Source organism: Epinephelus fuscoguttatus, linkage group LG7 (assembly GCF_011397635.1).
Source record: "Epinephelus fuscoguttatus linkage group LG7, E.fuscoguttatus.final_Chr_v1".
Lineage (NCBI taxonomy): Eukaryota > Metazoa > Chordata > Actinopteri > Perciformes > Serranidae > Epinephelus > Epinephelus fuscoguttatus.
The window spans coordinates 4,720,163-4,736,096 of NC_064758.1; the positions used below are offsets into that span (position 1 = coordinate 4,720,163).

The 15,934-nt window shown below is 42.5% G+C and overlaps 1 protein-coding gene across 1 annotated transcript; it reads right to left on the bottom strand.

The window, feature by feature from the left end:
• Positions 1 to 1,030: 1,030 nt before the first annotated feature.
• kiaa2013 (KIAA2013 ortholog) lies at positions 1,031 to 15,421 on the bottom strand. Its single transcript, XM_049581676.1, has 3 exons — positions 14,051 to 15,421; positions 7,101 to 7,954; positions 1,031 to 2,802 (listed from the first exon to the last, which is right to left on the bottom strand). The coding sequence occupies exons 1-3, from the start codon at positions 15,006 to 15,008 to the stop codon at positions 2,752 to 2,754; spliced, it is 1,863 nt and encodes a 620-aa protein (XP_049437633.1). The 5' UTR covers positions 15,009 to 15,421; the 3' UTR covers positions 1,031 to 2,751.
• Between the last annotated feature and the right edge of the window lie 513 nt (positions 15,422 to 15,934).

Consider the following 15,934-nt stretch of genomic DNA (forward strand, 5'->3'; position numbering starts at 1 on the left):
ACAGCTTTGACGGGATACTTCAACCACAAAATCATCATTTGCTTATTAATAACTCACCGTGTGTTACGTTGAATTCATAAAGAAAGTTTGTTTTTCTCTCATGCCACGGTGAACAGAGAATCCAAAAATGGCGAACATTCTTGAGGAAGTGAAGGGGCTCATGTGTAACTACAGAAAAACTATACTAACGCATCCATTTACAAACTCTCACACAACTCGTGCAGTATAATCCAGGTCTCAATTATCCAGTCGTATGCTCAGTCCTTCCCAAACATGACTTTTAACTGAAACGTGTGTTTGAACTCTGCTCATTCATTTCAGTGCACAGAGTTTAAACACACGCTTGCCCAGGTACACTATTCATCTGTGCATGAGACTGTTTATGTGGAAGTGTTTCATACTGTAATGTTTTAGTGAAAATGCATGTGTTTGGGAAGTACTGAGCACAAGACTGGATAAATGAGACTTGGATTATACTACATGAGTTGTGTGACAGTTTGTAAATGGATACTTTGATATAGGGTCTGCTGTTAAATGTGGTCCCCATTTACTTCAATTCATCAAGAATGTTCCTGTTGTAGAATTCTCCTTTCACCGTATAGGCATGAATTCAGTGTAACCAGGGTGAGTAATTGATACAACTAATGATTTTGTGGGTAAAGTATTCTTTTAAATGTATTTTTTAATTGATCAGAATTAAACATTGTAAGGTGTATAATTCCAGTGGTACACCCCAGACCCCATATGTGGCAAAAACACATTGCTGGTCCAAACCCAGTAATATATGGAATAAACTGTCAGACATCATTATAAATGTTCTCACAATAGTTCCCTGATTTAATCTCCCCCAATCTGTCCCAAAGCATTTTGTTTAACTTCAGTTTTTTATGATCACAAACCATTCAAGTACGATTCTATGTGATTATGGCTATAGCCATGAGCTAAATGCATTATCTTCTTTTTCCATGAAGGCACACTCAGTAGTTCACATGAAACAAGGACAGGATAAAACTCACAAACAGAAAATGAAAAAGCTTAACCATCTTTAAATATTCTGTTAACACATTATTTTTGAATTATTATTTACAAGGCCTTAGAAGTATGTTGCATCATCAAATTGACTTGATCTGTCAGAATAAGAGGAACAACCAGTAAGAAAAAAAACAAGACATACATGTGGCAAACAGGCATGTGGTTACTTATGGGTTAAAACTTTGAAGCATGTTGCACTCCTGCCTCTCACCAGCCAGTGACATTACAGCAGGTGTTTGTGTTTGAACTCCAAGGCCCAGTTAAAAATTTAATCTGGTTCAGAATGATCAGCCAATTTCCAAGATTTGATCCTATCTGAAATCAGATCAGATCTAGCTTAAATCAGAATGTGTTGTTGAAAACTTTGTAGTAGGATCGGGATACCTTTGATCCAAAAAATGAGGATTATCCTGATCCGAGCAGAGGGCTGGATTTGGGGTGAATTTCCTGAACAAAATGTAAAAAACATTTAAATTGGTGAAATACATACACTTGGAAGTGTACACAGCTACAGCTGATCCAATAGGTCACATTTGAACAGAAAAGTGGTCTGTTTATAGGGATGCATGAAAATATCAGCACATCATCAGTATCAGTCATTATTAGCTTTAAAATGAACAATTAGAATCTGCTGGTGGGTCATCACATTAAGAGTATGTGTGTATAATATGATGTTAATTTCACCACAGAAGAGACCTGATAATCACTAAAATTAGATTGGGAATAAAGCTGATATATTGTTATCGGTATCGGTCAAATAAGTTGGTGCATATCAGATATCAGCAAAAAATCCAGTATCAAGCATCACTATTTGTTTGGTTGTTTTGGTGTGTACAATGCTATCATAACCAATAAAACCAACAGCCAAATGTATTGAGATAAAACCAAAGCTGTTATAAACCACTTTTTCTCTAAATCCTTAGCCGATGCAGCAGCTGCTTCCAAACTCTCTACCCTGTTCACTCAGGCAGAGAAGTGTGTTACAAGGCTGATTGTACTTGGAAGATTTATCAGAGTGAAACAACAGCAGAATGTTAGATAACAGTTAATATTATAGGGCTGACAAGTAAGAGAGAAGAGGAGGGACAGACAAAAAGCTTCAAAAATCAAAAATGGTGTCAGGCGCACCGCAGGAAAAGCTTAAAATCATCCAGAGCTGAAGATACAGACAGACAGAAGATAGAAACTGATGACATCAGCATCAACTTATAATGAATGCCAAGTCTTTATTAATGTAAGTAAGTCAGTGAGGTCATAGTCACCACACCTCAAATGATCACCTGTGCTTAGTTGGGTTTCATTTATCATCCATCTGTGTGTGGCAGGCTTTCACCACTGTTTTAGAATATACTGTGGGGCAAAAGTGGGTCAACATATACCCTTCAGCCACAACATCAAACCACTGACAGGTAACATGAATAACATTCATTATCTCGTTACAATGCAGTATTTTGCTGGGAAACCTTTGGTCCTGGCATTCACTTGGACGCCACTTGACTCACACCACACACCCAAATACTGTTATTTTTGGTTGCTTCTTTCTCTTGCCTTATCATGTCATCTGTCTTCCGCTTAATCATTGCTAATCTAATTGATTTAAACCCCCCCAAAAACTGGATGTCATTCAGCCCCAGCACACCCATCTTAATATAACCCTTGTTGGCAAAGGTCAAACAGAGCCACTACGACGTGTTGAATGTGTGCATAGCATTGCAGTTTTCAAGCAGCATTCCTGGTGTCACAGCAGCCATCCTCACTTTTGCGGGTGACCTGGTGAAGTCAGAGGGGAAGATTAGAACAGCTGGAAACTGACTGCCACTACCCAACCCATCCACAGTGGCTCCGAGGAGAAATGGAAACATGCACATGCTGAGGATGAGAGATGTGATTGGAACATAGAAGGGTCTGACAGGGCAGAAGTGAAGAGCCAAAGCCAACACATACATTTCTTGTTAATTTAATTGAGTGATTCAATATAAAACATCATCAGGGAAAAGGAATAGATAAAGACTTCTGGCAAAGTGAGCACACAGCTGATCAGAAAGGAACATTTAACCTGCAGCAGGTAAACATCTCTTTCTGTAAGGACATCTGTAAACAAGTAGCTGTTTGACATGACAATAGACGTTATGGACTTTTAGCACCAATTTACTACACCGAGTCTAATTTAGGCTTCATTCATTTTTCTTCAGGATTATTTTGCTTTGGGTTTCCATGACAATCATCTCACTTAAAGGAAGAGTGAAATTTATTCCAACTTTCAATTTTAGTTTTCGTAGCTCTGGAAATGTCAGAAAACATTAGCAGTCGGACTGTCAGACAGGTTGGAAACAGGCTATCAGCTTATTCAGCAGATTATCTAAACCACTTGATTTGAAGGTTTAAACCACAAGTGATCAAACATGCAATATTGCTAATAACCCCTCATTGCACAAGCAAAACGTGTAAACGTGTTACTGTTCACCTTTTGTTTTTTTTCTCCAAACACATTTAGCCAACCTGAAGGTTTGTTTACAGTCTGATCATGTGCGTTGGACCTATTTGGCCTTGATCACACAGAAAGTGTTTTAGCAGCTGGATGTGTCTTTTTGTGATTGTTCTTAATGAGAATAAAGCTTTTTGCTCGCACCTCGCATTTCTCCACTCTAGGTGCCTCGCGTTTTTGCCGAAGCACTCTGAACTCCTTGAGTCAAAAAAACTTCAACTCAGAGAAGAAAGTGCCCCACATTATCTCCACTTTTTCCCCCATTATCCAATCGGATGATTTGAGAGGCGGGCCTTCTGTGGTGGTCAAGAAAACAAGTTTACAGTTGGTAAACAATGGAGGAGAAACTGGGGGTAGTGGCTGTTGGATACCCAGATCTACATTGCCTGACGATAGACAGCAGGTTGTCAAATTGCCCCCCAGTCACCCTAAAATATACCATCATGGAGACGAAGCTCTTGGTCCAACTGGTGGTACTGCCCTTGATCCACCCTCTTTTTTAGGGTCTCATGTACTCACACAGATCTCTGTTCCCTGTGCCCAACAAACTATTTGCTGATAGCTTCTCACCCTCAACCAGAGCTACAGCAAGTATCCTCTGCCTGTCCATTTTAGGAACTAGATACTAATTACTGTGAAATAAACAAAATAAATGAATGGTAGATTGATTCCATGGAAAGGTTAGGGTAAGGAGGTGATAGGGTGGTTTCCTGGCAGCAATAACAAGGCACAGCAGGCATTTTTTTTGTTACTAGTGGCATTCAATTAAGGAAAAAAAAGGCAGTGCAGTGCACCTTGCGTTTTGCCACCTGCAAAAACACTTTCTGTGTGATTGGGGCCTTTTTCACCATGTTGCCATCATTCCAGATTTCCATAATCCACTTGGAGAGTACACAACAGTTATCATAAATGACAAGCAACAGAGCTACGGAAATTAAATTCAAGCTGTAATAAAGTTTTCCTTAAAGAGCCATTTAATAGGACCATACCAATGTTACTGCTAAGTTACTCAAAATCATGCTCATGTGACTTTACACCAAACCAGTAATATAAGCATGTTTTTCTCAGCATTCTGCAGTATTTTAGGTTAAAAGGTACACTTCACCTGCAAAGTGACCATCTGTATATCAGTTACTCACCTCATGTTACATTGAATTCACCAAGAAAACTTTGGGGGTTTTTTTTAATTGCATGCCTCCACGGTAAATGAAGAATCCAAAAATGTTCCTCATGAATCAGAGTCACTGGGGACCCCATTTCACAACAGCACAACTATATCAAAACATCTACTGACAAACTCTCACACAGCTTGTGCAGTATTATCCAGGTCTCATTTATCCAGGCGGATGCTTAGTACTTCCCAAACACATGCAATTTCACTAAAACATTACTTTTACTACTGATACACAGGCCCATGCTAAGGCATGCTTAGGGCACGCTTCTCACAGGCACAAGTTCTTTATATTGTAACATTTTAAGAAATTACATGTACTTGGGAAATACTGAGCGTAAGATGGTTATACTGCAGGAGTTGTATGAGAGTTTGTAAACAGATGTTGTGTAATAGTTTGGCGGTTGTTAAATGCGGTCCCCAATGACTTCATTTGCTGTTCATTGTTTGGTCTGTGGCAAAATAGGTCAACTGGCCGAATACTAACAAGCTGAAACGGGGCATATCTCCACCTATCATAGCAGAGATGGACATACTTAGGTCAATAAACTGAAACGCATATCGGCGCAGAATGGCTTGATTCAGCATGGCCAAAAGTGATGGAGGAAAAGGCCCACAGTATCGGAGGTGTGTTACTGCAGTGACTTCATTCATCTCACAGACTGATTTAGCATAGCTTGTGCAACATATAAACTGATGTCGCACTGTAGACTAATGAACAGACAGATCAAACAGAGGAGCAGCTCTATGTCTCTCTGAGTGTTGCATGTGAACTTGGGAGTGAGCAGGCGGAGCTGTGTGAGAGTGTGAGTATGAGAGGAGGGATGAACACTGGTATGCGTTATGTGACGCAACTTGACCCTATATAGATATAAACAGTACTGTCTAAATCTATATCTTGCTTGAAAATATATCGATATATTGCACATAGTCGTTATATCGCCAACCCCTAATACTTACCTATGAGACTGCATATGGAACTTAACATATGTAAATGTAAAGTTGTCCACCATGGTACCAGTTTGCCGCTAGCTAACCATAGCTAACTTGTTTGTTGATTGTTTGGTCTGTGATGTAATGGATTCCCCTCCTGTGCTTGTATACTGGGACAAGGACAGTAGTCCAATCAAATGGCCCAGTTGAGTTAATGTCATAGCTCGACTTCACTGTACATGTAAACGTACTGTATGTCTTCCATTATTTCTGTTGCAGTATAAAAATCAATTGACTATGAACTTGTTTATGTAAGGGCGTGGTCATAGCAAGCATTAAAGCTGCTGTTATTTAGATAAAGGTACCCTTTGGAGGTACAAACTAAACATCTGCTTACATTCAGTGTTTCTCAACAAAATCCACTTTGTGTATCTTTGAGGTGTCACAAACATGTTGAATCCATTTCCTTCCTCAGAAGACATTTTATTACATTGGCTTGTGGTCTATTTTTGCCTTGCCTTTGTTGGCACATTATTGCCACCAACTGTCCACATGAAACAAATTCAAGTTCAAATACTACACAGGGTATCTTTAAATGTTGTGGGTGAAAGCTGGAACTGAAATGTCTCATACCTTAGGAAACAGTATAGTCACTTTTACAAAAATAAAAGCAAACCACCACAGACCAGAATGGATTACCTAACTCAAACAAGTCTCTGTAAACTGACTTTAACATTATGCTGAAATTAATGAAAACGAATGATCTCCTTAAAGAAAGACAAAAAACATCTGAAAATCTCAATACCTGTTGCACTTTGAAAATGTTTCTTTACTTAAGTAAACGTGATTTCTTCCAAATGCAAAAACACTGGTATGGTCCTTTATGGATGCTCTGTCAGAACAATGTGAATGTAGTAAAAATACAGGAAAAAAATAACATCCTAATCTGAAAGAAAGTAACTCTTGTGCTTTTTTTTCTTCCATTGCGATCAACAAATGCTTTACATTCCACAAATACGAGTGCAGTGGAACAGGTTCTGTGCTAAAATGACAAAACAGACCAAATATTAACTTGTATCTTCATGGTCTGTGATCTCGAATGGGACTGTTATTCTACTGATGCTTTTAACTGAGATCAGATTTTTCATTGCTCACAGTCTCTTAAATGCAAACAGCTGCTAAAAACTCCTTCAACACAGAACAAAAACTGTGGAATCACCTTTTGTGAGAGGGGGGTAAGGGAGGTGTGTAAGGCTATTATGCCAGCCTATTCCAAAAATGTACCACATGAGAAGGAAAACAAAGTTCACTCAGGGAAAGTGAAAGTCAAAACTGAAAAACCAACCCACAGAGAGAGCATTGAGAGGGAGAAAGGAAATCTTTGCCACCACACGCACAGGTCGAAAAAAAAAAGGAGCAGAGCTGAACAGTTTGCAGTTTTTTTCTTTCCAGTTATGATGTATTACCCGGTGTTTATACCTTGCTCCTGAAGAGGGGCTTAGCGCCGGGGCCACAGTACTCGTTGTATATGAGTTTGAAGAGGAATAGGTGGAAGAGTGTTATGAGCGAGGCCACGCTGAACCAGAAGAGGAAGGGCAGGCCTGGGTACCTGTTGGCCATGTGCTCCTCATGGGCCAGGATGGCCTTGAGGTGCAGGGTGTGGCGGAGATCCTGCAGGTGGCGCAGGTCTGTGGAGATGTACAGGAGTGGTGTGATGGGCTGTGTCACCATCACAGGGAAGGTGTGACCTTTGATCTCTGATGTCAGTTCCACAGGCTCGTTGAGGCAGCCGGCCTCGCAGGCATACAGCTTCACCGGTTTCTCCTGTGGCTTCACCGACACATGAAGAAAAGGTTTCCCCTCCACATCAAGCAGCACTGCCAGGTTAATAAGGTCCTGGTTGTAGTGAATTCCTCTCAGGGCATAGCTGTTGTGCAGCACGTCTGGGTCAGCCTGAAACTGAAGGTGGTTCTCTGTGAACTGAAGGCCACCGAAACTGAGCACCATGCCCTGCATGGCTCCGTGGGCTCCGGCCGCCACCAGCACTTTGCAGCCTCTCTTCTGCAGTGTCAGAGTCCACAGCGTGACTAGCTGCAGGATCTGAGCGGTACTGCTCACCCTCTCGGGCCACAGGTTCTCTGCGTGCATGGTGGCGTGGCCGCTGAAGCAGTGGTCGGCATAGTTGAGGCTGGACTCGAGATGGGCGCGCTCCTCGCCACTCAATCTTCGATCCAGCAGGGGAGCCACAAAGGAGGACAGGATGTAGTAGAGGGTGGTGTTCACTGTGCGACTTGATGGTGTGTGGGAGTCTGTGATCTTCCTCATTTCAACACCTGAAATAACAAAGGAGCAGAAGCACAACTTCACAAAAACCTGGCATGTAGTGTAGGGCTGCACGTTATACCGGTACCTACCGAAAACCGGTATTTATTTTCGTTATGATATGAATTTTTCATATACCACAATACTGGTGAATAGCCCAAACAACATCCGGAACATGCGAGGCGGGAAAGTGTTTCAGCGGGGACCCATTTCACCACTGCACACCACAGGCGTGCTAGAGACGAGAATGGCTGCCGGAGAGAGCCCTGAAAGCGAAGCAACTGTACACAATGACCCAGAAGAACTCAGCAGTGTTTCCCCTATATGCAACTAGCAGCGGCGCACTGCCGTTTACAATTCTCCCCTGCTCTCTGTATCGTGCACGGCGGAGTTTCGCCCCGATGGCATTGTCAAGTAAATAACAAATTCCAGCACTTGAATACGCCATAGCACAACACAGCAGCATGTCAAGTGGGCTGAACCCGAGCACAATACTGTCAAATACCGTAACCGATATGATTTTTTAAAAAACATATGAAAATTTTGTCATACCGCCCAGCCCTAATGTAGTGTATTTCCAAGGATCAATTACTATGACTAGGGATGGGTCACGATTTTCGAATTTCGAATAGTCGTTTTATTTTTGAAAAATCGATTTTTTAATGCGACTATTACTATTTGCCGTCTTATTTCTCCCCCTGTATTTGACATGCAATTCAGCTCCTAACCGTCCTCAGATCAGTGTTTCCCATTAATTAACGAAACTATGGCGGCCCGCCATAGTTTAATTTGACTCGCCATAGTTTCTAAATAAAAGATTTAGGCTGCCTAAGTATTGACTTCTCATGATATAAATAATATCTCGAACGCCATAGCGTTTTGTGCCGATGTGCTCAGGCTGTCAGATCCAGCGCTTGACAGTGCGAGCATTTCACTCGACTAAAAATACATGTGTGCGAACTGTAAAAAAATATTTAGGGGCACATGTGCGCATAAAAAAAAAAATCAGCCGAAGCAGCCTATAATTTTGTCAATAAAAAAATATGATAATCTAACCGCAAATGTTGGAGGAACTCCAGCCGCCTTCCCTCTTCTCTGTTCCCCGTGTGACACACACTGTCGGCACAATGAATATAAGTCCCACTGTCGGCTGGGTGGAAATAAGTCAAAGGGCTCTAGTTTCCCGGCGCAGCGCAGGGTGGCGAACCCCACGCAGAGCTAGTTTCGAGCAGCGCAACCCGAGGCGTGCTCAGTTTGGTAGTTTGGCAGACCGAGGTGCGCTGAGATGGGTGTGGTGGCACAGCAGGGGGAGGTGTCGACAGATCCAGCTTGGCGCAGTGACAGTTTCGTGCCAAAAGGCTTCGCCGAAGGTGCGCTAAAAGCACGCCATCTGAAACCAGGTCTACTGTCAGCGCAGGGGGAGCGCAGCTGGTGTAAGCCGAAGTTGGGCTGACCGGCGGACAGTGCGCACACGTCACCAAAACCTCACAGGCAGGTTTCCAGAATATCAGGCACATTAATAATGCAATAAATAGCCACCAAACCACTATTCAATGCAACTATCTGCAATCAGCACATAAATGTATCTCTATATCGACTGTCCCGTCACATCTGATGTCAGATCAAAGGGGATTGGCACCATTTGGCACGTTTGACACGCGTAATGGAAATGGCGTAATGTGGTAACCTCCTCCCAGGCTACCTTTGCATCATCAGCCCGTGGAGGTCTGCTCGCAGTTCCATATATTTGGACACTGCGAGCTTGGACCTTCCGGACCAAAACATTAGTTTCCTCCTGGGAGAAGTTTGGCCGTCTGACGCTGCTGCTCTCTTCTGCCATGGCGAATTGAGCAAACTCTCATTACGCCTTCGTGCGGCACATTTAAGGGCGAGGAGAGGGGCTCATTTGATTGGTGTGATGTGTGTAAAACCCACTCCACGCCTTCTCTCCTCCCTCTTTCCGACTTGCGCAGGTAGGAGGGACGGAGGTGGGACAGACGAGTAGCTGCGCCAGCGCACACGGTGTGCCAAACTTGCAAAATCCGCCTGGCCACACCCAGTTGGCGAAGCGCAGGTGCGCCCCCGCCTCGCCCGCTCTGCGAAACTAGAGCCCAAAGTGTGGAGAAGAGGGACCGGGAAAAGCAGCGGACCTCCGGGGAAGCCTGCTCCGTTCTCCCCGCAGTTAGGGACCGTTCGCCACGGTACTGCTGCTGGGCAGGGTGGAAATAAGTCCTGCAGAGTTACAGAGGACCTGGAGAATGTTTTAGGATAGTAATAACATTATATAAGATAATCATATTACAAAGATAATATAATAACATTAAAGACAAAATTAAATTGCAAATTGGATGATGTGATATAGATATGATATTAGATATGATCAATATATCCTTATTAACAGGCTATGTACCACAGTCTTTTAAGGTAGCTGTAATTAAACCTCTACTAGAAAAGCCCACCCTGGATTCAGAGGTGTTAGCCAACTATAGACCAATATCTAATCTTCCCTTTATGTCAAAGATCCTTGAGAAAGTAGTCGCAGACCAGCTGTGTGATTTTCTCCATGATAATAATTTATTTGAGGAATTTCAGTCAGGATTTAGAGTGCATCATAGCACTGAGACAGCACTAGTTAAAATTACAAATGACCTTCTGATTGCTTCAGACAAAGGACTCGTCTCTGTACTTGTTTTATTAGATCTTAGTGCGGCGTTCGGCACTATTGACCATCAAATTCTACTGCAGAGACTGGATCACTTAATTGGCCTGAAAGGTTCTGGACTAAGCTGGTTTAAATCTTATTTATCTGATCGTTTTCAGTTTGTTCACGTTCATAATGACTCATCCTTATGTACTAAAGTTTGTTTTGGAGTTCCGCAAGGTTCTGTGCTCGGACCAATCCTATTTACTCTATGCTTCCTTTAGGTAACATCATTAGAAATCACTCTATAAATTTCCATTGTTATGCGGATGATACACAGTTGTATTTATCGATGAAGCCAGAAGAAAGTAATCAATTAACTAAACTCCATAACTGCCTTAAAGACATAAAAACTTGGATGAGCATCAATTTCCTGATGTTAAATGCAGACAAAACTGAAGTTATTGTTCTTGGCCCCAAACAACTCAGAGACTCTTTATCTGATTACATAGTTTCTCTAGATGGCATTGCTCTGGCCTCTAGCACTACCGTAAGAAACCTCGGAGTAACATTTGATCAAGATTTGTCTTTTAATTCTCATTTAAAACAAACCTCACGGACTGCATTTTTTGATCTGCGTAATACTGCGAAAATTAGGCCTATCCTGACCCAAAAAGATGCAGAAAAATTGGTCCACGCTTTTGTTACCTCAAGGCTGGATTAGTGTAACTTTCTATTATCAGGTAGCTCTAGTAAGTCCTTAAAAACTCTCCAGCTAATTCAGAATGCAGCAGCACGTGTACTAACAGGAACTAATAAATGAGATCATATTTCTCCTGTTTGAGCTTCTCTGCACTGGCTCCCTGTAAAATCCAGAATTGAATTGCAAATCCTACTGTTAACTTATAAAGCTCTAAATGGTCAAGCTCCTTCATATCTTAGAGAGCTCACAGTGCCTTATTATCCCACCAGAACACTGCGCTCTGAGAATGCAGGGTTACTCGTGGTCCCTAAAGTCTCCAAAAGTAGATCAGGAGCCAGAGCCTTCAGCTATCAGGCTCCTCTCCTGTGGAATCATCTTCCTGTTACAGTCCGGGAAGCAGACACCATCTCCACATTTAAGACTAGACTTAAGACTTTCCTCTTTGATAAAGCTTATAGGCTGACTTAGGCCTAGTCTGCCAGAGGACCCCCTATAATACACCGGGCATCTTATCTCCCTCTCTTTCTCTCTCTCTCTCTCGTATCCTATTACTGCATCTTGCTAACTCGGCCATTCTGGATGTCACTAACTCGGCTTCTTCTCCGGAGCCTTTGTGCTCCTCTGTCTCTCAGATTAACTCATATCGCAGCGGTGCCTGGATAGCATTGTTGATGTGTGTGGTTGTGCTGCTGCCGTGGTCCTGCCAGATGCCTCCTGCTGCTGCTGCCATCATTAGTCATCAGTCATACTTCTACTGTTATTATACACATATGATTATTGTCACACATGTATACTGCCAGATATTAATACATACTTTCAACATATTGTACCACAGTAACCAGAACTATAACTATAATATTATTACTTTCAATAATGTTGTTGTAAGCTACTGTCATTACCTGCATCTCTCTCTCTCTCTCTCTCTCATTGTGTCATACGAATTACTGTTAATTTATTATGCTGATCTGTTCTGTACAACATCTATTGCACGTCTGTCCGTCCTGGAAGAGGGATCCCTCCTCAGTTGCTCTTCCTGAGGTTTCTACTGTTTTTTTCCCCCGTTAAAGGGTTTTTTTGGGGAGTTTTTCCTTATCTGCTGTGAGGGTCCTAAGGACAGAGAGACATTGTATGCTGTAAAGCCCTGTGAGGCAAATTGTGATTTGTGATATTGGGCTTTATAAATAAAACTGATTGATTGACTATTTGTTTTCTGCTCTGGTTTTTTGAGAGTGATATTTTTATTTGGTTTACACACTCCTAAACAGCACTGATGGCATTGTTTTGGGCACAATTAGTGAAATTGGAGCCATGGATGGACTATTGCTTGTTTAAACAGTTGTACAACATTGTGTGCCTGTGTACCAGGCTTGCACTGACACTACTAAAATAACTGAAAAGGAAAGGCTGCATTGTTTGTTACATGTCAACAATGTCTTGTGGTGTTAATCTATGTTTTATTTATTAGGGGGCCAAAGCACAAGTGTGTGGAGTCTTGCTGCTATTTTAATTTCAATGTTAGACATTTTAAAGATTTCTTGTGTTGATTTATTTTCTATTTATTAAGGGGCCAAAGCAGCCAAAGCAAACCAGCTATATTTTTTATTTAATGTTAATGTTCAAGTTTACAGTTTGTTTATTTAACCCTGTTAACAATAAACGGGTCAGTTTCTCATACCAACTGTTGTGGATCATTCTACCTAACCTGATTAAGTGGTTGTTCTTGTTAGAGTAATATTGCTTAAACAAACCTTTTCTTTTTTCTTTTTCTTTTTTTTTAAAGATATTTTATGGGCATTTTTGCCTTTAATTGATAGGATAGTGAAGTGTGAAAGGGGGAGAGAGAGAGGGAGAGACATGCAGCAAAGGGCCACAGGCTGGAGTCGAACCCGGGCTGCTGCGGCAACTGCCTTGTTCATGGGGCGCCTGCTCTACCACTAAGCCACCGACGCCCCATAATCAAACCTTTTCTAACATGACTGACAACAAAATAAGTGAATATGTATAATACGCGCTTGGATCGGATTGGTATCGGTATCGGCCAAAACTCAAGGCTGTAATATCGGTATCGGATTGGAAGTGAAAAAGCTGGATTGGGACATCCCTACTGAAAACATTATTTAGTGAGACTGTCACCCTATGGAACAGAAGAAAGCTCCCAAGGTATGGTGATGACTATGTTATCTTAAGTACACAACTGTCTGTTTCTGCCTTATTTAGCTCCTAGCAGAGGATACTCACATTTCCAGACAGCAAAGCATTTGGGCTCCACGCAGACACTGCTGCAACCACCCAAACAAACACTGACATCTTTAAAGGCTATGTAATGTTTAAAACCAACCTAACCTACTGTGAGAACACGTGAGCAAACAGTATCTGTCATAAAATCCCTATAGAGTTTAGCTCTGCAGAGGTCATGTGTTCTCTTCACAGTTCTATCATTGCCTTTAATGTATCAATCGGTATCTAGGTTAAGTGTTTTTATAGCCCTGCTGTAAATGTAGCTAGTATAAGATTATAACATTTATTATGATCTTTGACCTTCAAAAGCACATATCAGTGTATTAGTATGTTTTAGCTGAATTAATGACTACTTTCTAAGGCATGCTGTACTATTTTACATTTTTGAGTGTTCTTGCTAACATTTCAGACCGCCATTGCTCCATATGCCATGTATGTGATTGTTAGTAAATGGACTATGATCCCTTAAACCCTAGTATGCTTCTTTAAAACTCAGAGCCACTTGGTGCTCCAACCTCTGCTCACCTGAAATAAAGAGGTCCATCCAGGCCTGCTGGTGATCCTCCACTAGGTCCTCCACACTGGCCCTGAGCAGCTCCCCCAGCTCCTTTTTGGCTCCATCTCTGAGGGTGCTGAAGGTCTCCTCCAGCTTGGAGGGCTCGATGGGCTCTGAGGTCCACACCACTGACAGGATGTTGTCTTTGTAATCTGATTTGGCAGAGACCTGGATCCTGCCGATGAGCTTCTTGGTGACCACCACCACCAGCACCATGTGGTTATTCTCCACAGGCACTCTGCCAGAGGAGAGCACTATGTCTCTGTCCTCCACTTTCTCCACACTGCTGGAGAACTTGCTACCAAAGGAGGGGTTGTCAGACGAAACTTCCAAGGAGGCGGCCCTGTCAGACGGGTTGTTGATGTGGATTCGTTGGAGATACACGTTAGGTCTGCTTCTATGCGCGATGAACTCCTCTCTGATGGTGACACAGTCCCGGGGTGACTGCAGAGCGGCTGGTGTGGCACAGCGGACCGACAACACGGATCCTTTCCGGAACCACAGCATGGTAGCCTGAGCCTCAGCACGTTTCCCCTCCAGGTGGACACCGACTCTCGGTGAGTATTCAGTCTGGTGGACCGGAGCCGAGCCGGGCTGGGCCGACGACGCTACCCACAGTTTGTTGGAGTCAATGTCAATAAGAATATGGCCGTTACCTGATACAAAAGGTGTATCTAGTTGTTCCTGAGGTGCGCTGTATATCCCCTCTCCTCGTTCTACGAAAGACTTCCACCTGTGGATTTCAGTCAGTAGGCACTGTCCGGCAGCCCCACCGGGCATGGTCGAGCCGCTGAAGAAGCTCCATCTGCGCTCTGCTCCCAGATACCAGTAGAAGATGATGAAGAGCAGCAGTCCTATGAGCAATCTTCTCGCCCAGCTGCTCGATAACAAGCCTGGTAGCCCCTTCAGTCTTTGCTGTAGCCACATTGTGTGTTTAAACTAAGGAAGCCCAGCTATGAGTCAGCGTTTACAAACGGCACCCAGGGTGCTTAAGGTCGGAAATTCCAGGATGTCACATGGAATTCTGGTCGCACTCAAAACAAGTTACCCAGAGTGAAAGCTGACAAACTGGCTTCGTTAGCGTCTGGCTAAGTTAGCTTAGCTAAGTAGCTAGCGCTGAGAAGGAAAACTGTTGAAAATGTGTTATTGTTTGTCGCATCGTGAGTTATTGTCAAATCCTTCAGCTGGCGTGTAGGGCAGTCATCAAGTTGTCGTACCTCAGGTCATTTCGTTTTTGTTTGCGTTGAGGTGGAAAACATCACCTGACTTTCCAAAGAACTCTGTAGCCAGCAGTTCACTCTTCTGGTTTGTCACAATTGTCGTAAAGCAAAACGACACAGCAGCAACCGGAAATGTCGCAAAATCAGGTGCTTTACGTGTAGGCTATGTTTGTACCAAAGATACTGGATTACTGGTTTGTCCCTTATCCACCGTCTTTGTTTGTACTTATTTAAATTCAAATAAATATGGTGCAGGAAAAGGAGTAAAATAGTCTTTATGTATCAACTGTAATTAATAAGATAATGTAATATAAATTATTGTTATGTTATATTAATAAAAAATGTATTGTTGAGAGCTAGCATTTCAAAAATTGAAGGAATGGTGCGAAACATTCAAAGCCATGGACCTTTTTCACAGCAGACATTTTGACTTATGTCAGTAGAAAAAGCACAGGTGAAACTGATAACATTAAGGATGGCTGAGTTCCATTCAGTGTCCCAGTAAGCTAGTAACATTTAGCCAACATGGACAATACCAGGGTCTCCGCTAAGTGGAACGCAGCTGTCATTAGTGTCATTGAACACACCTGTGTTGCTCCTACTCTGACGTGTCAAAATGTCTGCCTTGAACAA

What these genes read in the sequence shown, in the direction of transcription:
- kiaa2013 (XM_049581676.1), bottom strand. Translation starts at nt 15,008, where the DNA reads ATGTGGCTACAGCAAAGACTGAAGGGGCTACCAGGCTTGTTATCGAGC. An exon ending in GATGGACCTCTTTATTTCAG is followed by an intron (nt 7,955 to 14,050) that starts GTGAGCAGAGGT and finishes TTGTTATTTCAG; the next exon opens with GTGTTGAAATGAGGAAGATC. An exon ending in AGCCCCTCTTCAGGAGCAAG is followed by an intron (nt 2,803 to 7,100) that starts GTATAAACACCG and finishes TGACTTCACCAG; the next exon opens with GTCACCCGCAAAAGTGAGGA.